A 24464-nucleotide genomic window follows, 5' to 3' on the forward strand; every position below is an offset into this window, starting at 1 on the left:
ATATGTATAAGAGCATGTCTGAAAAAAATGTAATGAATGTTGTTAGTCAACATGCAGAATGGATGGCTAGTGGAGTATGGAGACTCAAACGTGGGACCCAAGTGGGGAGACACCATACTCACATAGTAACCCCGTCACCTTGCTTGGAAACAATGTTGCCATATGGCAGCATCCAATATATCCAAAAAGGGAGCTGAAGGAGCAGGACCCAAAAATACTATACCAGACACCAGATGAGGATGTATCCTGTATATATGAAATGTTATGCATTTCAGAATGAGTGGTCTCTAAATGGAAAATATAAATGTGAGTGTAAATGCATATGCAGCTATATCATCCTAGATGATAGCTGGCAAATAAAAGTATTAATGTATAGTCAGCATGTAGAGACGTAGATATGGGCCAAGAAATATAAAGACAATGAAAGAGATATAGAGAATTTAGACAAGGCAGGAAAAGTGGGATAAGTGCTAGGAAAGGGGATGCGCAAGGATAAGTCTCCATCGGAGTGATGTGAGGGGTGTTGGTGGAACAATGCGTGGTGTGAGCAATGCGTGGTTTTGAGTCTCCATACTCCACTAGCCATCCATTCTGAATGTTAACTAACAACATTCATTACATTTTTTTCAGACATGCTCTTATACATATACTCCTGATGAGTGGGCGATGCGACCCACGAAACGCGCCGAGTTCAGCGTACAAGATGTATTTATGTGCATACTGATACTGCCATGTCATGTTTTATTAATAATTTGCATCATCATGTATATGGATTGATGTATATACTCAGATATGAATATATTTTATGCTGTAATATTTTGTATGATGGTTTTAATTAATCAGATGCATTGAGCAACAATGACTATTGAGTCCTCCTCAATTAAAGTCCCACTGGGCAATTTCTTGTTGTGTATCTGTTGTATCTTATACAATGTGTTGTACATTACATACTCCTGACCCCTGCACTATATACACTATGTTGTACATAACATACTCCTGACCCCTGCACTATATACTCTATGTTGTACATTACATACTCCTGACCCCTGCACTGTTGGAGATACAAGAACTTTAAAACTTAGCCTTTTACCTGCTGCAGTTCATGAATAGGACACTAGATGTCGCTAATGCTCAGTGATATGCTATGCATTTTCTATGATGTGTTGTAATTTCCTGTACACTGTAGTGTGCTCGTTGGTTATCTCTTCCTGTCTGTGTTTTCTCACCATGAGAAGGTGACATCTTTGCTCTCTGTGGTTATGTTCCAATAAAGAAGCCAGTTCCTTTTACTCTACAATGTCTGATCTGAATAGACTCCGCTGCACCCAGTGATCGCACTCTGCAACATGCACTATATACTGTATATTGTACATTACATACTCCTGACCCTTGCACTATATACTGTATATTGTACATTACATACTCCTGACCCTTGCACTATATACTCTATATTGTATATTACATACTCCTGACCCCTGCACTATATACTCTATGTTGTACATTACATACTCCTGACTCCTGCACTATATACTCTATGTTGTATATTACATACTTCTGACTTCTACTCTCTCCCCTCTACCCACTGCTATGTATACACATAATATGGATTCTCTTTTGCTACACCCATTTCCTACCAGCTGGACATTTTATATCTGATGATTTGATTGGAGCTCAGACTTTTACATGGGTATAATAATGTGATAACATCCTCCAACTTTGGAACCTTAAACAGAAAGTGATAATGAGGGAGGAGTCAATAACCCAATGATGGTGGTCTTCAGGATCAGTCCAGTCTTCATCTTGGTTGTTCTCCTCCCATCCTCACTCTCTGACCTCTGGTGGGGCTCAGCCCTGCTGTTATTCATGATTAAATCATGGACTAAATAAGGAAGTGCAGGACTTCTTGTGTTAGGAAGATGACAATGAGTGATAGAGGGGGAGGGGACACTCGTCCTATAATCCCCTCATCACTGTCACTCCTATAAAAGACAGTTCTCGTTGTTTCCTCACTCTCTGACTAAGGTCCATGAATAAAGAAATGAACTGGTAGGAGATCAGAGGACCCATTTACTAGTTACCTTGAGGGTGGAATCGTAAGATCCTCAGAGACAAAGCTGCCTGATGTGGGCGGAGTCTTGGTTTAGGGGAACCAATCTGCTGATGTCTAGTAATAATCTTTGTATTTCTATTTTAGTACATGGACGGGAGATGAGGAAAACCTCAGAGGATTGTCTCACTTTGTCTCCAGACTGTAAATTAGAAGATGAGGACATCACACAGTATAGTCCAGGAGAAAACCCGGCTACCTCAAATGTCCATCCGGGACCACACAGTGTAGATGGACCATCGTATTCCTCTTATCCTGAGGAACCTCAGACTGTGAGGGACAGTGCCGGACCATCGTATTCCTCTTATCCTGAGGAACCTCAGACTGTGAGGGACAGTGCCGGACCATCGTATTCCTCTTATCCTGAGGAACCTCAGACTGTGAGGGACGGTGCCGTCCTTCCAACAGATAAGAGGTTTTCCTGTACTGAGTGCGGGAAGTGTTTCAGTTTTAAATGCCGTCTTAATGTGCATAAAAGATCTCACACAGGAGAGAAGCCGTATTCCTGTCTTGAGTGCGGAAAATGTTTTTCAAAAAAGTCCGATCTTAACAGACATCAGAGATCTCACATGGGGGAGAAGCCATATTCCTGTCCTGAGTGTGGGAAATGTTTTTCTCAGAAGTCCCATCTTTACAGACATCAGAAATGTCACATGGTCAAGAAGCCACTTTCCTGTCCTAAATGAGGGAATGTTCCTCACTGAAGTCCTGTCTTCCTGTACTTTCTGTCTTTTATATGAATGTTGGTGGACATGTGTGGAAGAAGCACACCCTGATATACACCTCAGATATACTCCATGGCTGATATTCATCATGTAAGAACTTCAAAATGAGATCAGAAATCACCAAAGACATGGATAAAGTGTTGTACCGTGTTGGCCATTGATAGCAGGAGAAAAATAAAAATGGAGTCCTTACCTTTCATTGGCTGAGTACATTTTGTGGTGTAAGCTTTCACACTTAGAGGTCTGTTTAGTTGAATGAATGTGACCGACACATAACCCGACGTGACATTGTACAAGAGACCAAACTTTCTGTGGGAATGGGGAACACATTCATCCTAGGCTGTCCTAGGAGGGTTCAGGCGTCATGACAAATCTTTCCATGACCATGATTCCAGGCATTAGTTACCCACTTATCCTCCGGAAGATTTACCCCCCTTCATGACCAGGCCATTTTTGCAATACAGCACTGCGTTACTTTAACTGACAATTGCCGGTCGTGCGACGCTGTACCCAAATAAAATTGATGTCCTTTTTTCCCACAAATAGAGCTTTCTTTTGGTGGTATTTGATTACCTCTGCGGTTTTCATTTTTTGCGCTATAAACAAAAAGACAATTTAAAAAAAAAAAAAGAATATTGTTTACTTTCTGATTTAAAACATCCAATAAAAAGAAATGTAAAAAATCAAATTTCTTCATCAATTTATTACAATTTGTATTCTGCTTCATATTTTTGGTAAAAATCCCCAATAAGTGTATATTGATTGGTTTGTGTAAAAGTTATATCATCTACAAACTATGGGATATATATTTTTACTAGTAATGGCGGTGATCAGCGCTGTATAGCAGGACTGCGATATTACGGCGAACTGTCGGACACCGGGGGGGGGGGGGGGGAGTAATTCAATAAGCTGAAAAAATTGCACTGCTCCAGTTCTATTTTTTTCTCGCCGTGTTTAACCACTTTAGCCCCAGTCGCCGCAGATATACTGCGGCAGGCTGGCGCTCGCCTGGGTGGAGCTTGAGGGCGATCGTGCGCCGTCGGAGGCGCGTGCTCACCACCGCTTGTTAGCTGGGGAGCCAGCGCGTGTGACCGGCGGCTCCGATGGCCGCCGGCCACTCGCGATCTCCCGCAGCAGAGGGAGAAAGACAGACGGCTGATGTAAACAAAACCGTCTGTCATTCTCCCTGAAGTGATCACAGAGGCTATGTGATCCTGCTATATATGATCGCATGTCTCTGTGATGACTTCACAAGCCACGCCCCCTGACAGTTAGAATCACGCCCCTAGGTACACATTTAACCCCTTGATCACCCACACTGTTAACCCCTTCCCTGCCAGTGTCATTTTGCAGTAACAGTGCATATGTATAGCACTGATTACTGTAGTAATGTCACTGGTACCCCCAAAGGTGTCAAAAATGTCAGTCAAGGGTCCGATCTGTCCGCCGCAATGTCACAGTCACGCAAAAAATCGCAGATTGCTGCCATTACTAGTAGAAAAAAAAAAAAACAATAAAGACATAAATCTTTCCCGTATTTAGTATACACAATAACATTTGCGGAAACCAATCAAAATACGCTTATTGCAGTTTTCTTTCCAAAAATATGTAGTAGAAAACAAATTGCCTAAAATGTTAAAAAATTTAGATTTTTACTTTTTTTTTGAGAATTTCATATAAAAGAATGTGAAAAATATTGTTATTTTTTCAAAATTGCACAGGTGACCAAATACCGCCAAAAGAAAGCTCTGTTTGTGGGAAAAAAGGATGTAAATTTAATTTGGGTATAGCATTGCACGACCGTGCAAATGTTCGTTAAAGTCACGCAGTGCCGAATTGCAAAATAGGGCCTGGTCATTGAGCAGCCAAATCCTCCGGCCTGAAAGTGATTAAATCAGTTAAAATAACGCCCAGGCAAATTTGTGATCCTTAAATTCAATAGTGAATGACTGACTGATACGTCATGGGTTCTAGTCCGACCATCATCACATAAGTTGTGTCGGGGGGGGGTTTATGTCTACAGATTGTTAAATGGTGGTAGAATTAGTGATAAGTACATGCAGCTGAGATGATTGGACATGCCTGTGAAGTGGGGGCATTCAAGCGTTTACCAAGTGACAGCATTCACAGCTGATTCAAAATAAAATCGCCAATTATCCCAGCTGATCTGAGAGTTTGTCTATTTGGAGATTGTTTACTGGTAAGCCAATTGTAAATCTATACATATATATATATATATATATATATATATATATATATACCTTAGATTGTAAGCTCCTTGAGGGCAGGGACTGATGTGAATGTACAATGTATATGTAAAGCGCTGGGTAAATTGACAGCGCTATATAAGTACCTGAAAATAAATAAATAAATATATATGTATATATATACAGTATATATATATGTGTGTGTGTGTGTCTTGAGGTTCTGTTATTGCTTTATGAAATATGTTGTTGGCACATTTCCATTGTCTTCTTTGGGCTTAAAGATTACGGCTCAAGACAGATTGATAAATAGCTCAGTGGGCTGAGGCAATACAATATAAGCGTCAGCTCCTGGGTACAATTCCTACTTTGCCATGGGCCCCAGGCACAGCTGTACTTGCAGCAGATGCTGCAACTTTTGCAACAGCCCCCACCACCTCCTGAGCCCCCACCTCATGTTTCATGTTTTTTTTTGTTAGTTTTTTTTATATTTATGTTTGTCATTACTGTTTGTAATAATTTGGATATTGTTTGTAATAAATATATTTTAAATTAAATTTTAAAAAGAAACTGTGAAGAGAGAGAGAAAAAGAAGCTTAGCAATGAAATTCCCAAAACATAATGGAGGTTAGACAGTCATGGAAAACATCCAACCCCCACTCCTCTCATCTTTATCCCCACCATATCCCCCCTCCCCCTTTTTTTATCTTTCTCTAAATGTCCACCCATTAAACCCCCCCTACTCTTTTACACCTTTCTCTCCCTCTCATCCTCTTCTCTCCCACCTATGTCTCTCTCTCTCTCTGTCCATCCCCCCTCCCCTGAAAGGAAGCTTTTTGCACCTTTTCAGTGCTGAAGCTGATTGCTACTCTGCAAGCTTTCTGCTTCAGGGGCCCTGATGAGTAATTTTCTGACGAAACGCCGCGTTGGGTGGGACTGGAAGGTGTGACGTCATTGTGCCGAGGACGCAGCGGCCATTTTGTCGGTTGGACTGTACACACACACTGACCCTGCTCTGCATGTTTATGTGAGTTGAACAGCTTTAAAATAAATATTGCCCTTTATTTCATACGTACTACTCTGAGTGTTTTACTATTCTTGGGGCTTTATGTTAATCCTCCCTGGGGACCGGATCCTGAGCCTGGGAATTTGTGTGACTCTTTCCTGGGAGCCTGCCTGATCCTGGACGATTATCTGGCCTTACTAGGTGCTGAATATGAACTCTGGATGAGCCTATAGTGGGATTTGGATGCTTTGCATTAATAACAGGGTGGTAAGAGGCAGTGTGGTTGGAGGTGATCTGGTGGTGGTAGCACCTATTTGCCTAAACAGCTGACCCTGGTGGATGGATGGACCTATTGTCTTATTGGACTGATATATACTCACTTTGTTTCTAGCGCAGCACCTCCCTTTACCATGTAGCCTTAAAGATATGCACTCCATACTTCTGTGCTGAAGGTGGTTCTCTGAAAAGGTATGGCTGAGGCACCAACAACATCAAAGTGCTTTGACCATCTCCTTTTTTGATGCTTAGAAAGAACAATCAAATTGGGAAAGTTAACCACTACCCTCTCCACACTGACTGTGTTACCCAAAATAAACTTGCAATTGGTGGTCATTGTTAGATGGCCCTGATAGGATATTCTCTATCCTTGACTTTCACAATTCTCCATGTCAAACTCCACTTCAACCTTCCTGTCACATCTAGGTAAAATACACTGGATCATCCACAAACCTACATTTGCACATATACACATCACCCTAGCACACACATTACATGTGAGATTCCCATTGAATGTACTTACAGTGCGCCTGAAGGGAGCCGGCCTCCTCTCCTCCATGGCCCTTCTCCTCCCCATGGGGTGACCACATGGCAGATACTAGAAACACAAAGACAAAATACAATCATTTAATAACAGCAATTTGGAAAAGGGACACAGAAAGTAGGACAACCCATTGAAGGTAGTTACAGTGGGCTGGGGGGGGGGGGGCAGCCTCCCCTCTTCCCCAGTCCTTCCCAACATCATAGATGTCTGCTGCTACATCAACCAAAACCAAGAAAAACAAACATTGCAGCCCTTCCAGTTTAAACAGGGACCCAGAGAAGACACAAACTCATGGAGGGTTCTTACATTAAGCTTGAGGGAAGGTGTCCTCTTCACCCCTCTCTTCAGCTATCTCCTCCTCCTCCACTGTCTCCTCCTCCTCCACTGTCTCCTCCCCCGCCTCCTCCATCTCCTCCTCCTCACTCATCACTGAAACTACATAAACCACAAAAGAGAAAACATACAATAAAAAATGCAGTCCTCCAAGTTAGAACAAAGACACAGAACACATTCACAGTCAAAGTACTTACAGTGGGCCTGAGGGGGGATGAGCCTCCTGCTGCTCCTCCTCCTCATCATCGCTGGTCTCTACAGATAAAAACAGCACAAGTTACACACAATTTTAGGACACAAATATCCAGCTACTTATCCACATGGTAGCAATATACTCAATGCCCCTACAATTTTTAAGACAAAGCTAGGAATGCATTAGGGAATGTCCATTGGACATTTACTTAGGGCAGGCGGTACATACAGGAGCAATGACATCAATGAGATTCATTGGGCATGTTTATAAACAGGAGGTCACTGTCCATCCACTATGGTGCGTCTCTTTATGTCACTCCAAGAGCGCTGAAGGTCCTGCACTGATGTGCGGTGGTGGAATCTCTGCCACAGCTTCAAATGCAGGTGTCGCATAATGGTCGGCTTGGTAAAGTTTTTTATGGAGGAGTCATACCGACGGAGGAGGAGGATCTGTGGAAACAAAAATTTATGTTTTCCTAGCGTTCCAAAAAATTGTGTTAGCAAAACTCAAAACATACATAAAAAAACCATTAGAGATTTGGGACCAATGGTTACTGTTTCTGGTGATTAGGGATGAGTTTCAAGTTTGAGTAGAAGCTAAGTTCAACTCAAACATCGGCCGTTTGATCGTTCGTCGAATGACAAACAAATGTGCTTCTTTGCAGGAAATTCAAGCGCCCATAATGCACTGCATGCACGCGGTGCATTATGTGATTGGCCAAAGCATGCACCCTTAGTAAATGTAAATAAAATCAGTGCTAAACCACAATAAAACTATAAAAAATGCCAATGGCAGCATACATTCAGTGCTTCCACATAACACAAATATAGGTATAAAATAAAATTAATGTAGCGCCAAAGTAATACTGCAAATAAATCAATAAATAACAAAAGATGGTGACTATGCACAGTGAGATGAAAGTGCTACCATATGTTTAAACCATATAATAATGTGATTCTGTTTCCGTAATCACTATCAGAAAGTGTCACAGCGGATATAAAGTGCTAGTGCTGTCAAAAATCTTGTGACAGTGATAAAATAACCATACAAATATTCCAAAATTGTATCAAAGGGTGACCAATAAATAAATATATTGAAATGCATAAAGTGCCAAGTTCATAAAAAATCAAAGGTATCTTCAGTGATGTGCAAAATTGCAATAAAGGTGCTGGTGCTCCAATCTTATATGTGTAGCCCTGCCCTCTGGGGAGTGCTGTAGTTGCAGTGAGTGCCCTACTGCAGAGGTAGTCCACTGAGTGACTCCAATCAATCCACTGTCCAGCTGTTGCCTAGCTTTTTTCTAGCAGTTTTGCACTGACTGCAGTAGTTGCAGTGAGTACCATACTGCAGACAGAGGTAGTCCTCCACTGACTCCAGCCCAGTCCAATCCACTGTGACATGTGTAGCTGCTGCCTTGCTCTTTTGCTAGCAGTTTTACACTGACTGCACTGGATTAGTTGCAGTCAGTGCCTTACTGCAGAGGTGGTCCTCCACTGACTCCAGTTCATCCAATCCACTGTGTATGTGTATTTTCTGTGTAGCTGTTGATGTTGCCTACCTTTTTTTCGAGCAGTTTTGCATTGACTGCACTGCAGTAACATATTGCAGTGAGTGAGTCCACTACCGCTGCACTTTATTATGCATACAATCAGATGTTGTGAAATGCAAAGCAAATGTCCCAAATTGAAGATTTCCTACCAGTTTTTATGCAGTTGAGGTGTAAGGAATGAGCACTTCATGTTAAATATGTTAATAAATAAAGATTCCCATGTTTATTAAGAGATTTGTGTCGAATTTTGTGTTTTTTGGGCAAAATTTTACATGTGTGAAAATATCGGCCGATACCGATATGCGATCGGCAAAATATCAGTATCGGCAACGAAAAACAGATATCGGTCGATCACTAGCACATACACACACAGCACAAGGCCGTATACACACTGCAAGACGTTTCTCAGGGCTGCAGTTCCTCTGAGCTCCACAAGGTGGTGATATCACTTCTACCCAGACAGGAAGTCTCTATGGAATACAGACAGGAAGTTCCGGGTGAGAGGTGAATTGGGAGGAAGTAGAGAGAAGACATTGCTGGAAGTGACAGCAGATGAGGTAATAAGAGCTTATTTTCTATTTACACCCAGTACCCCCCCCCCCCCCCGTCATGTCCGTCCTCTTCCTCCATAGTCACTGTGACCTCTTTTATCTCCAGCAGATGATGATACACACATATATAGGGTGGAAACCTAGGTTAACCCCTTCAGGGTCAGATCATTTCCCCACTTTCCGGGCCGAACCATTCTCTTAACTTTGGAGATAAATTCTAGTAATATGTTCCTCTAAACAAACAGCACTGACAATAAATAGACAAGACAATGACCATCCTGACTAGAGATGGACTCGGACGTATTCGAGTTTCCACGTGCCCGATCCCGCCAGGAAGCCGACATTGCACTCCGCTAATCACAGGCAGTGAGACATTTCCCAATCCGCAGCTGCACAGATCAGTTAACGTCTCACTGCCTGTGATTATTGGACTGCAGTGTCGGCTTCCTGGCGGGATTGGGCACGTGCAAACTCAACCACGCCGTGCTCATCTCTAATCCTGATCATACATGGCCTACAAAGGGCAATTATTACATAACACAGGCAGCCAATGGGCAATCATTACAATATGCAACCAACACACCGAACGAGTGCAGGGGTCAGGAGTATGAAGCCCCTTACATTGCTGGTCAGGAGGAAGAAAACATTCCCCAGCCTGCCATAAGGAATACGTTCCATCATTGGTGTCAGAGGGAGGAAAATACTGAGGGCTCTGAGGGACGTAGGGGAGCTGAGGGGATGTGAGGGTTTAGTGAAGCTGGAAGACTTTAGGGGCCTCTGAAAGGGTAATGTATATGAAGGACTCTGAGAGCCTTGAGGGGGTAGTCAGGCTTCAGGGATCTGAGGGAATAGGGGGCTGGAGGGCTCAGGGGACTCTGAGGGACAGAGGGGGGTCTATGATTGTCCTCCCACCCCAACTGCACTTATTTTTCAGATCTTACAGAACTGGCAATCTCAACCATCTTATTGTCCCACTGGTCATGTGATTTGTTCTGGAATATTATGTAAGATGAAAAAGGGATCTCCTGCATTCGTTGGTGAGCACTTGTTCTTAGAGGAGTTCTGTTTCAGCTGTAAACCAGCTCAGAAACCAAACAAACCCAACAGAGAAAAGGGAAATTCTGATCTGGCAGGCTAAGAGGGTCCAAGGTCCTCCAAGATGTAACAAACCCGAAACAGTCCAGATTAAATGTATTCTCATGGGGAGAGTAGTTCTTAAATGTACAGCAACTCTCCTATTACCACCCTCAAATCCACATCCTATTATTGTGTGACCAATACCATCCAAATAATTCTTACTTTCATTTCCCAAAATTATCCATCTACAAGGAGACCTGTATAGATCAAATGATGGCACTAATGAGGATGGAGGAGGACCGGAGTCACATGACTGAGAAGATACTAAACTTCACCCTGGAGATCATCTATCTGCTGACTGGAGAGGTGAGGAGGATTCTGGGGGGTCACATGACATCACTCTTATCTCTATTAATAAAACACAGAGGTGAGGAGGATTCTAACATGATATTCCTATTGGTTCCTCAATACAGAGATTTTCTCCTCTGAAGTCAGGTGATCATATGACCATCACAGTGCCTCAATGTGACTCCCTAAAACCTGAGAGACACAACATGGAGAAGATTCTAGAAGTCACCAAGAAGATGATGGAGCTGCTGACAGGAGAGGTGAGCGGTGCTGGGAATTCTGGGACATTATCCAGTAACAGACAAGGGATGTGTCTGGATGGTGACTGTATCATTGTGTGTGTCAGGTTCCTATAAGGTGTCAGGATGTCACTGTCTATTTCTCCATGGAGGAGTGGGAGTATTTAGAAGGACACAAGGATTTCTACAAGGACGTCATGATGGAGAATCAGCCGCCCCTCACATCACCGGGTAAGAGGAGACTTTATTGTAAAGGAGAGAGCAGTACGGAGGATCCACCTAGATCCCCCATCATCTGATAAACACATAGAAACAATGTATTCAGTCAGTGTGTGTGTTTCCTACAGATGAATCCAGTAATGGGAACCCACCAGAGAGATGTCCCCGTCCTCTGTATTCCCGGGATTCCACACAGGAAGGTCACACCATCCCCCGCCATCATCAGGTAGATGAGGAACAATCACTGATAGTATCATTAGGATCTGTACATTATCTGCATTGTTACCATTGATGTCATTTTTATTATATATTCAGAGTGGAAACCTGAGAGATTCTAAAGTTGAGGATAAAACAGAAGAGAGGTATGTGAGGGATGATCAGCAGTCTATGGAGGAGGATGGAATAACGGGGACATTTATAGAGGAGGACACTCCTACAGAGATCAGCACAGGTGGGTCATTAACACTAAATACATTCCTCCACCCATACTGCTCACTGATTGGCCCAGAGTAGGGCGGGGACTGGGTGATATCAGCCTGTAATCCCCTGGTCACTTTCCTGAGCTGTGTTCCCCGTCCTGTATTCCTGTATTTCTCTTGGATAATCTTCCTTCTCTGTGCTGCAGACACAATTTATGTCTCTAGACTGGATTTATGGAGATTCTGGGGTTCAGCTGGAAGCAAAATGTTCATTTTCACCAGAGGAGTTTCTAGATCTAGGCACCTGGGGTCAGGGTCAGTACAGGGGGTGGGCAGAAGGGGCGGCTGCCCTGGGTACTGTGGTATCATGCGATGGGGGGGGCACCACAAGGAAATTGAGGGGGGAAGGGATCTGTGTTGGGAGGAGCAATTTAAGGAGCAGCAGGGGCTAAGAATTGTTAAAGGAAAGTAAGTTTGGGTGTGTGCTAGAAGTGGTGATTCATGGGTGATTTGTGTTGGGAGGGGGTGGGAGAAGGGGATTTGTGCTAGGAGGGTCAATTTTGGGGGGCTTGTACTAGAATAGGTGATATGGTAAAGGGGGGATTTGTACTAGGGGGCAAATTATTTTCGTTTACATCCTCTGACAGACGCAGCCACTTTCCTCATAGATGGGTAATGGCGCCCTCTGCAGGAGCAGGCTAGGCAGTGAAGGGAGAAAACGCTGCTCCAGGTGTGTGATGGTAGCTTAGAGGTGGAATATCCCATAGAGTGCTAGTCCCTGCCCGCCTCCGTGGAAAACTTGTAAGAAAAGAAACGGCCGCACATCCAGGAATTCCAATTGCCTTTAATTTCCAAAGTGATGACACCAAAGACAGCAGGGTCTCGTAGACGTGTTTCACACATACATCTTGTACTTAATCATTACAATGACCACAACAGCCTATAGACGTCTTAGGGATCGGTTCCAGCAACATGTTTACAGTATAGAGAAGAATCTGTCTACTAATGTGGCCAAACATTTCAACGGGTGCCACAATGGGGACAAAACAGCTATGCGGGTCCAGGTTATTGAAAAGGTCAGGGTACCAAGGCGGGGGGGGGGGGGGGGGGGTGATGCATTCCGATCCCTATGTCGGAGGGAAGTATTCTGGATATTCCATCTGCAGAGTCGCATCCCACTCCGGCTCAACTTCGAATGGGATGTCAGTCATTTTTATAAATGAGCCCCACTGGGACCCCCTCCATACATTGGGATGGATGCCATATATATATATATATATATATATATATATATATATATATATACATATACACATGTATGTTCCATCGTTATGCATGTCTATATATATGTACAATATGATTTGATTATGTACTGCATTTGTCCCTCCTCTGCTGTAGATTTTTATATGATCAATGATCCTTTATCGATTATTATGTTTATATTTTTGATATCTCCTGGTACTCCTATGTGGACACATTGGTTAAAAACGGACACTATGGCGTGTGGGTACCTGTATACATGATTTACAGTGATTTACCACACGTTTTTTACAACTTTATTGAAACATATGTGTCCATACAGGTGTTATAATGGAGATGGTTTTTTTCATGATGTATACATGGATGCATTTGTTTATGCATCCATGAGGTGGTAATAGTCTATTCCATGGAGGAAATAATGATTTTATGTATATGTCTTTTGTACATGCGTGTGAAATGTATCCATGTGTGTGCAGGTGTGCAACTGCATGCACATATGTGTGTATACCAGATAGATGTTTTTACATTTACTATAGTTTTTTTCTCTTTCTTTATAGTTTTTTCTCTTTCTTTTTTATGTTGTATGTATTCACATTTATTTTTTCCAATATTTTCATTGGTGTTTTTATACAATTTTCTATGTGATTGTTGGTCCATGTCTTTGTGTGTATGGGAGAATTCACGATATGCACGGGAACTTGGACCTTCAGTTTGATTTTGTATTTGAATCTCTATTCAGATGCTCTTTGGGGCTGAAGTTAGGTGATTAATTGGGCTGTGCACAACTGCTGATTATCACCGCCCCCGGAACACCTGCAACTATTGGGGCGGTCTATTATTATCTATAGGCTGTTGTGGTCATTGTAATGATTAAGTACAAGATGTATGTGTGAAACGTTTCTACGTAACCCTATGTTGGTGTCTTTGGTGTCATCACTTTGGAAATTAAAGGCAACTGGAATTCCTGGATGTGCGGCCGTTTCTTTTCTTACAAGGCTAGGCAGTGAAACTTAATTAAAAAACTTCAACTAGACGCACCCTTAGGGGCTGTCCCTTCAGACATTACCCCAGACACATAGAGCTTACTAATCAGTTTCTTGCTGCATAGCTTAGGAGTAGGACCTAGGTTCCCTGCTGGGACTCCGGTCTCTGTTTTTTATTTTCTTTGAGAAATGTTTATGTTTATTTTTCCTTTACTCACTATCGCTAGCTAGTGTCAGGGGCATCCTCCTGGTGAACTACAAGCAACAGCCGGGCTGGGCTTTGCACTGGATAATTTAGATCCTTATGGTACCCCAGCCTGGCCAACGAGCGTGTGCAGGTTGTGTTCCGACGCAGGCCTCGCCACAAAGGTGCCCCGACAGAGGGGACGAGCCTGCGAAGAGCACCTTCGCCGGGACACATCAACGTGGAATGCACTGAGTTACAGCGTACCCCTCTTGGCTGACAGCACCCCCACTCAGGGTGGGAGGCGAGCTGTATCGGAGCGGAGCCTGCGGTCCATGGTATGGTGAGTGATGCTACGCCCCCTGTGTCCCTGGCACAGTCATGTGTGCGGTCTCTGTAAGATCCCCCTGGCTGGTCAGGCTAGACCCTGCCTCCCTGGTCCATGTGGGGGCGCTCTAGTGGCGTCCTAAGTTTGGGGGGGTGTATTGCTCATACCTTGTCCTGGGGGGTTTCCTGTGGTGGATTCCCACAGTGGCCTAGTTCCCTGGGCTCCTGATTGCTGGCGCTGTTTTTGGCCGCCATTTTGGGTGTGGGCAGCCTGGCTGAAATCAATGTAAGGGCAGCAGCCATGTTTTGCCTTGCTGTGTGTTGGCGCCGTTTTCCGGCGCCATGTTGGATTTGGGCAGGCCGTATTGTGAGGGCCGTAGCCATTTTCCCTGTGTTTCTCCTATACTTTCTATTGGCACCATGTTTGTGTGGCTCAGGGCAGTTCGGCCTCTAGTGATGTTTGGTCACTTCCTCCTGCCATTTTCACTTGCTGCAAGACAAGCGTGGAGAGCGGTTGCTGAATTTTTCAGGCACAGTAAGGGGGTCTTTTGGGTCATTCCTTCAGACACATTTAGCTTAATCAGTTTAATTACTTCTTAAAGGGGGACTCCAGCGGCAGCATGGGATAGCGGTGCGGGCCGCTACCACAGATTTAAAGGGCCAGCGTTCCTTTTTTTATTTCTTTGCCAACATGGAGTCCCAGAGTGACAATTTCCCCACTGATCTTGTGTGTGCATCTGGGACATCTATGTCACCTTCCCTAGCCTCCTTGTCTGCAGCCATTGAAACTTTGGCGTCCAAAGTTGATCTTGTCATGTCACAAGTTAATATTCAAAAATGGTCGATGCCCTCTCAGTCTTCTGATTCAGAGCCTAATGTGGTTGCCATGGACACTGCCCTCCCTGAGGGATCCCTGTTCTCCACCTTGGATGGTGAGAAGAATGAGTCCTCCTCCGCTGCTGCGTGGGGAGCGTGTTTTGGTTGAAGCATTGGTTCGCTCCGTCAGGGAGACTTTGAATATTGATGATGAGCCCACCCAGTCAGGAAGGGGGTTGTCTATGGCTCCCGCAAAGCCCAGAAGTCGGGTCAGGTTTTCCCCTGCCCGAGGTGTTTCACGATATTGTGAACGAACATTTGCGGCGCATTAAGCACATGCTGGCAGTGCCTAAGAGTTTTCAATGCCGCTACCCCTTTTCGGACCCAGTTTCCAATCGCTGGACAGTGTCTCCTAAGGTGGACCACACTGCTTCCAGGTTGAACAAATCCACGGTGGTGCCCGTGGAGGACTCCCCGGTGTTTAAAGACCCGATGGACAGGCGCATGGAATCACTTTCCCACCACCTGTACTTATTGGTGGCCTCGCTCCTCAAGCCTGTGTTCACTCCTGTACTGGTTTCACAGACGGTTACAGAATGGATTAAGGTGCAAGAGCAACTTGCTGGCTGAGTCGGTTCCCCCGACTGTCATTGAGATCACAAATCAAATGGCCCAGGCCTTTGTGTTTCTGTGTGACGTGGCCCTGGATGAGTCTCCGCTGGTCGGAAGAGTTTCTGCGGTGGGGATTGCACTCCACCGCATGGTGTGGCTTAAGAGCTTGTCATGAGACCATGCTTCTAAGAAGATAATGTCTGATCTCCCCTATTTGGGGGAATGCCTTTTTGGAGACTCCTTGGATGAGATGATCAAGGGTCTCACAGGGGGTAAGAGTACTCTTCTCCTCCAATCCGTGAAGGGTAAGGCACCCCGAGATAAGTGGGGACCTTCCTTTAATGCTCCCCGGGGGCTTTTTCGTGCCTCAGGGGCACAGGAAATAGGTACACCGTTCAGAGCCTCCGGAGAGGACGAGCCAGATGGGCCAGAGACTAGCCAGTCCGGCTCTGCAGATGATTCCTCCTCTGCATGAAGGGAAACCCTCACCCGATTCGGGGGGTAGGGGCACGCCTGGGTTGCCTTTTGGAACCCTGGGCATCTCTGGTTCAGGAAACTTGGGTTCACAAACTAATTTGTTCGGGGTTCAGGACCGTGTTTCGGTCTCACCCGGCAGACAGGTTCTTTCCACTATGTCTCCATTTATCTCCAGGATCGCTTGTGGGACCCTGGGGAGGTGGTGCGGGCTCCGCTTACGCAGGGTGTGGTGGTGTCAGTTCCTCGGCAGGAAAGGTTTCAGGGTTTTTTCTTCACCCCTGTTCCCGGTGCCTGGGATCACTGAGTCTTCACCAAGGTTTTTTGACCGGGGTGTTAGCCTTGTTCCCGCACAAAGGGATTGCGGTCCTCAGGTATCTGGACGATTTCCTGTTGAGAGCGGGTTATCACCCGACCCTGTTGGGCGATCTGTCGATCTTTCTCACCAATCTCTGTCCTGGAGCTCATGGCGTTAGTTCTCTGTTTACTCCTTTGGGCGCCTTGGCTGCATGGTCTCCCAGTTTGAGTACAGTCTGACAATGCCACGGCTGTGGCTTACGTTGATCATCAAGGGGGCACCAGGAGTGCCTGGCCGGCCCAGGAAGTGGCTGAAATTCTGACTTGGGCCGAGGCGCGCGTTCCAGCTCTCTCCGCTGTTCACATTCCTGGAGTGGAGAACTGGCAGGCGGACTATCTGAGTCGTCAGTCCTTGGATCAGGGGGAAGGGTCCCTGCATCCAGAGGTGTTCCGTTCCCGGTGGGGGACACCGAAAGTGGATCTGTTTGCGTCTCGTCTGAACAGAAAGGTCGAAAGGTTTGTGGCCAGGGCTCGAGATCCTCTGGCGCGTTGGTTGTGCCTTGGCACTGGTATTGGCTGCTTTGTGCCTTTCCTCCAATTCAACTGTTGTCCGAGTTCCTCTGCAGATTGGCGTTGGAAGAGCAGCAGGTAATTCGGGTGGCCGCAGACTGGCCTCGCCGGTCTTCGTACGCAGACCTTGTAAAGATGGTCGTCGAGCCTCTGTGGCGGCTGCCTCTGAGGGAATATCTGCTGTCTCAGGGGCTGGTCTTCCATCCTGCTTTCTGGTCTCTGGCTTTAACGGCTTGAGAGTCAGAGGTCTCTCCGATGCAGTGATTCCTGACTTGCTGAGCGCTCGGAAGGCTACCTCCAGGAAGAATTATCGTACCTGGAAGGCATTCTTTGCCTGGTGTGTGTCGCAGGGGTTGCATCCTCGCTCCTTCTTCGGTGGCGGGGTCTTGGCTTTCATGCAGAAAGGAGTGGACCAATGTTTGGCGTTTAAAAGGTCAGGTGTCGGCCTTGGCCGTTTACTTCCAGAGTTCCTTGGCAACTTATTCACTTATTCGCACCTTTATTCAAGGGGTGCGTCATCTGGCTCCTCCTAGGAGATCCCCTTTGCCTCCGTGGGATCTGAATATGGTTTTGTCCGTTTTGTAATGACCCCCTTTGAAAATATCAGAGAAATCTCTCTGCCTGTGTTTTCCCAGAAAGTTGCTTTTCTGGTGGCTATTACCTCTGCTCGCAGAGTGTCTGAGTTGGCGGCTCTGTACTGCTGTTTGCCTTATCTGGTCGTTCATGGGGATGACGTAGTTCTGCGACCCAACCAATCCTTTCTCCCTAAGGTGGTGTCTGCCTTCCACCTCAATGTGGTTATCGTTCTGCCTTCGCTTTGTGCAAAGCCCTAGCATCCCAAGGAATTTGCTTTGCATTCGCTGGATGTGGTCCGGGCGATCAGGGTTTACCTGTTAGCCACGGACTCTTTTAGGTACCGTATTTTCACGACTATAAGGCGCACCGGATTATAAGGCGCAGTATCGGTGAACGGTAAATTTTCAAACTATTTTCATATATAAGGCGCACTTTTTTTTTTTGGAACTTTGATCTCCGCGAGGTTTACTGGCAGGTGCTCATCGTGAACCCTCGGATGACAGTTCTGGCAGATACTTTATGCTAGGCATCCACTATCCACTTGCACACAGTGGCATAACTGGCCCGGCGTTGCCTCCCGGTCTTCATGAAGGAGTGCTCTCCTTCCATCATCCAGTTTTCTCACATGATTCACAGTTTCGCCTTGAAGGAACGATTGACACTTATGTCCAGTGGTTGCATCCCTTTGATCAAACCATACAGTTAACGGTAAATTTTCAAACTATTTTCATATATAAGGCGCACCGGATTATAAGGCGCACTGACAGTTTTTGATCAAATTTCTGGATTTTTAGTGCGCCTTATAGTCTGAAAAATACAGTAGTCTGATTCCCTGTTTGTCCCTCCTGAGGTACCTCGTAAGGGTTTGACGCAGCAACCATTTCCAAATGGATCAGACAGACTATTGTGCAGGCCTATTCACTGAAGGGTCAGGTGCCTCCTTTCCCTGTGAGGGTGCATTCTACTAGAGTTATGAGTGCCTCTTGGGCTTTTCGCCATCAGGCTTCTGTGGCTCAGGTGTGTAAAGCGGCGACCTGGTCGTCTGTGCACACTTTTACCAAATTCTACAAGATTGACGTGATGGCATCCTCGGATGCTTCCTTTGGCCGCAGAGTTTTACAGGCTGCGGTTTGTTGAAGAGACTTGCTTTTCTCTTCCTGGGGTGAATTTTTGTTTCTTAGGTTAGCTCCTGTTGGTTGAGCTTCTGTTGCCCTGTTGGCTAAGTTTTTTTCCGGCCTTGTGGACACGTTACTGTTTTGTTGGTTGCATTTGTTCCCACCCCTCACATCTACACTGCTTTGAGACATCCCAATTGTGATGAAACTAGGAGGACGTAAGAGAAAATAGAATTTTTGTAAGAACTTACCGTAAAATTATTTTCTCTGAGTCCTCTGACAGACGCAGCCCCTGCCCCTCTATTTTGGGATGGTTGTATTTCCTGTACTGCTTGCTACAAAACTGATTAGTAAGCTTTATCTGTCTGGGGTAATGTCTGAAGGGACAGCCCCTAAGGGTGTGTCTAGCTAAAGTTTTTAATGAAGTTTCACTACCTAGCCTGCTCCTGCAGAGGGCACCATTACCCAATTGTGATGAAACTAGGAATGGGCTGCGTCTGTCAGAGGACTCAGAGAAAATAATTTTACTGTAGGTTCTTACAAAAAATCAATTTTGTAAGATTGGGGGGAGATTTGTGCTAGTAGGGATGGTCGGGCAGATTAGTGCCCAATGTTTTTTTTTTTATGGGGGGGGGGGGATTTTTGCTGACACTCATACATATTGGGGGGCACAGTTTGGCATGTTCGTCCTGGGCTATAGGTGACCTTCTACCGGCACTGCCTGGGATATATGCTTTAGATTTCCTTCCCCATACCCAGATAGCACAATTCTCCCGGGGTTACTTACTCTGCTGTTCACTGGCTGTGCCTGACTTATGAGTCCTGACCCTTACACTGTATAATTTATATTGTATATTACATACTCCTGACCCCTGCACTATATACTCTGTTGTAACATTACATATTCCTGACCCTTGCACTATATACTCTGTGTTGTGCATTACATACTCCTGAACTATATACTCCATGTTGTACATTACATCATTCTGATAATATATAGTCCTCTCTGTTGTATCTTATACAATATTCTGTACATTACATACTCCTGACTTCTGCTCTCTCCCCTCTACCCACTGCTATATATACACATAATATGGATTCTCTTTTGTTACACCCATTTCCTACCAGCTGGACATTTTATATCTAATGGTTTGTTTGGAGGACAGACTTTTACATGGTGATATTAATGTGATAACATCCTCAAACTTATAACTCAAAAGTGATAATGAGGGAGGAGTCAGTAACCCAATGATGGTGGTCTTCAGGATCAGTCCAGTCTTCATCTTGGTTGTTCTCCCCTATCCTCACTCTCTGACCTCTGGTGGGGCTCAGCCCCGCTGTTATTCATGACTAAATCGTGGACTAAATACGGAAGTGCAGTACTTCATGTGTTGGGAAGATGGCAATGAGCGATAGAGGGGTTGGGGACACTCATCCTATAATCCCCTAATCACTGTCACTCCTATAAAAGACAGTTCTAGTTGTTTCCTCACTCTCTGACTAAGGTCCATGAATAAAGAAATGAACTGGTAGGAGATCAGAGGACCCATTTACTAGTTGCCTTGAGGGGGGAATTGTAAGATCCTCAGAGACAAAGCTGCCTGATATGGGTGGAGTCCTGGTTTAGGGGAACCAATCTGCTGATGTCTAGTAATAATCTTTTTATTTCTATTTTAGTAGATGGACGGGAGATGAGGAAAACCTCAGAGGATTGTCTCACTTTGTCTCCAGACTGTAAAGTAGAAGATGAGGACATCACACAGTATAGTCCAGGAGAAAACCCGGCTACCTCAAATGTCCATCCGACACCACACAGTGTAGATGGACCATCGTATTCCTCTTATCCTGAGGAACCTCAGACTGTGAGGGACGGTGCCGGACCATCGTATTCCTCTTATCCTGAGCAACCTCAGACTGTGAGGGACAGTGCGGGACCATCATATTCCTCTTATCCTGAGGAACCTCAGACTGTGAGGGACGGTGCCGTCCTTCCAACAGATAAGAGGTTTTCCTGTACTGAGTGCGGGAAGTGTTTCCATTTTAAAAGCCATCTTAATAAACATAAAATAACTCACATCAGGACAAAGCCATATTCCTGTCCTGAGTGTGGGAAATCTTTTTCACAGAAGTCTTCTCTTTACACACATCAGAGATCTCACACGGGGGAAAAGCCATTTTCCTGTCCTGAGTGTGAGCAATGTTTTTCACAGAAGTCCTCTCTTTTCACACATCAGAGATCTCACACAGGGAAGAAGCCGTTTTCCTGTCCTGAGTGTGGGAAATGTTTTTCACGGAAGTCTCATCTTCGCACACATCAGATATCTCATACGGGGGAAAAGCCGTTTTCCTGTCCTGAGTGTGGGAAATGTTTTTCACGGAAATCTCATCTTTGCACACATCAGAGATCTCACACGGGGGAAAAGCCGTTTTCCTGTCCTGAGTGTGGGAAATGTTTTTCACTGAAGTACCATCTTTACAGACATAAGAGATCTCACACGGGGGAAAAGCCGCTTTCCTGTCCTGAGTGTGGGAAATGTTTTTCACTGAAGTCCCATCTTTACAGACATCAGAGATCTCACACGGGGGAAAAGCCTTTTTCTTGTCCTGAGTGCGGCAAACGTTTTTCACGGAAGTCTCATCTTCACACACATCAGAGATCTCACACGGGGGAGAAGCCGCATTCCTGTCCTGAGTGTGGGAAATGTTTTTCACAGAAGTCCACTCTTTATACACATCAGAGATCTCACACAGGGGAGAAACTGTTTTCCTGTACTGAGTGTGGGAATTTTTTTTCACATATGTCCAGTCTTTACAAACATCAGAGATCGCACACGGGGGAGAAGCCGTATTGTTGTCCTGAGTGCGGAAAATGTTTTTCACAGAAGTCCAGTCTTTACACACATCAGAGATCTCACACGGGGGAGAAGCCGTATTGTTGTCCTGAGTGTGGGAAATGTTTTTCACAGAAATCCCATCTTTACATACATCAGAGATCTCACACGGGGGAGAAGCCGTATTCCTGTCCTAAGTGCCGGAAATGTTTTTCAAATAAGTCCACTCTTTCCAGACATCAAAGAACTCACACGGGGGAGAAGCCACTTTCTTGTCCTAAGTGAGGGAAATGTTTTTCACAGAAGTCCAATCTTTACACACATTAGAGATCTCACACGGGGGAGAAGCCGTATTCTTGTCCTGAGTGTTGGAAATGTTTTTCACAGAAGTCCAGTCTTTACACACATCAGAGATCTCACATAACCCTCGTGGTGTAAGTGCCTTGAGTGCGGGAAATGTCTTCTATATCAAGGCTCAAAATTTGAAGTCCTGAGCTACTAGCCAGGCCTTAAGTGTTACTCGCCACCAGTTGCCCCACCCAACTCCTACCCTGCCCGCCCCTAATCCCACCCCTAAACACGCCTTGATAAATTATCTCATAGAATGACACTGTTAAATATTTTTGCATTATTGCAGAAGTTATAAAAGTAAATATTAATAACAACATTATCAGTGCCCATCAATGCAGCCTACCAGTGCCCATCAGTGCAGCAGCATCAATGAAGCTTATCAGTATGGCCTGATCAGTGCCCATCAGTGAAACCTCACCAGTGCCCATCATTGAAACCTCCCCAGTGCCCATCAGTGAAACCTCCCCAGTGCCCATCAGTGAAACCTCCCCAGTGCCCATCAGTGAAGCCTCCCCAGTGCCCATCAATGAAGCCTCCCCAGTGCCCATCAATGCAGCCTCCCCAGTGCCCATCAATGCAGCCTCCCCAGTGCCCATCAATGCAGCCTCCCCAGTGCCCATCAATGCATCCTCCCCTGTGCCCATCAATGCAGCCTCACCGTGCCCATCAATGCAGCTTCACCGTGCCCCTCAATGCAGCTTCACCGTGCCCCTCAATGCAGCTTCACCGTGCCCATCAATGCAGCTTCACCTGTGCCCATCAATGCAGCTTCACCCATGCCCATCAATGCAGCTTCACCCGTGCCCATCAATGCAGCTTTAACTGTGCCCACCAATGCAGCTTTAACTGTGCCCACCAATGCAGCTTTAACTGTGCCCCCCAATGCAGCTTTAACTGTGCCATCAATGCAGCTTTAACTGTGCCATCAATGCAGCTTTAACTGTGCCATCAATGCAGCTTTAACTGTGCCCAGTAATGCAGCTTTAACTGTGCCCAGTAATGCAGCTTTAATTGGGTCCAGTAATGCAGCTTTAATTGGGTCCAGTAATGCAGCTTTAATTGGGTCCAGTAATGCAGCTTCACTTGTGCCCATCAATGCACTTACCAGTGCAGGGGAAGAGAGAGGAGAGGAAATCTGGCCGGATAATCACAAAGCACGATCGTTCCGCTGTAACAGCTTTCATTGTAATTGCCGGGCGCTCGCAGACACACACAGTCCCGCCTCCTAGCCTGACTCCTTTGATAGACGTCACACGTCCCGGTTGGCCAGGTGTTCTGTCTATCAAAGAAGCCGGGCTAGGAGGCGGGACTGTGTGTGTCGGCGAGCGCCCGGCAATTACAATGAAAGCTGTTACAGCGGAACGATCGTGCTTTGTGATTATCCGGCCAGATTTCCTCTTCCTCTCCTCTCTCTTCCCCTGCACTGGTAAGTGCATTGACGGGCATGATCCCCGCTCGATGGACCATCGGCTTTCCTCTTCCCCTGAGCGGCACCCAGCCGGAGCAGCCCCACGCTCGCCATAAATAATTTTCCACTCGCAAAATGCTAGTAGACGAGTGGAAAATTTGAGGGCTGTTCTATATGAATGTTGCTGGACATGTGGGGAAGAAGCACACCTGATATACACCTCAGATATACTCCATGGCTGATCTTCATGATGTAAGAAACAGTTGATAAGGAGATCGGAGATCACCAAAGTGGGATGAAGTGTTGTACTGTGTTGGCTTTTCATTGGCTGAGTAAATTTTGGGGTGTAAAGTGTTAATGAAATGAAGGAATCACCTTCAGAATGTCTTGCTTGTCTGTGTGGCGGTTACTGATAATGATATAGCGGGTTACAGAGCTAGAAGCTGTGAGATCCCATATATCTTTATCAGTAAACTTTACACAGACAAGACAGAAATTCTGAAGTTGATGTCCTTCATTTCAAGGTTCTACTTACCAGTGGTGACCCCGAAGCGTGTCTCTCTGTCTTCATTCCATCCTTCTCCCATCCCCCAACAGGAGGGAAGGAGAACCCGGAGATAAACTAGGTGAGAACTTCTTTCCTTTGCTCCTGTGTGGGTTTGGGTGGCTTGGCGGAGTGCGGCACGAGAGGTAACAATGCTTGTCTTTCTATTTCTACATATCTTCTCTGGGTGGAGGTTATTGGTTGGAAAATATTTATACTGTTTGATTTTCTGTAAATAATTTCTGTTTCCCCTTTGAAGGGAGATATTATGTGTGGTTTGATGAAGTGATTGGCTCAATAGTTACCACTTCACTTACATGTTTAGT

At 45.3% G+C, this 24464-nt stretch overlaps 2 protein-coding genes across 2 annotated transcripts in view; both read left to right on the forward strand.

The window, feature by feature from the left end:
- Positions 1–24464, forward strand: part of LOC309550239 (uncharacterized protein) — a gene marked incomplete at both ends in the record, with an annotated part of 1760330 nt that overhangs the window by 755750 nt on the left and 980116 nt on the right. Inside the window, 1 exon segment of the mRNA XM_082250650.1 lies at positions 21085–21505. Coding sequence (XP_082106776.1) covers positions 21085–21505 — 421 coding nt within the window.
- LOC309548796 (uncharacterized protein) overlaps positions 21803–24464 on the forward strand; it is a gene marked incomplete at its 5' end in the record, with an annotated part of 35563 nt that continues 32901 nt past the window's right edge. Inside the window, one exon of the mRNA XM_082248738.1 lies at positions 21803–22017. Coding sequence (XP_082104864.1) covers positions 21803–22017 — 215 coding nt within the window. The remainder of the gene's footprint in view (positions 22018–24464) is intronic.

The sequence above is a fragment of the Pelophylax lessonae genome (assembly GCF_965119305.1).
Source record: "Pelophylax lessonae genome assembly, chromosome: 3".
Lineage (NCBI taxonomy): Eukaryota > Metazoa > Chordata > Amphibia > Anura > Ranidae > Pelophylax > Pelophylax lessonae.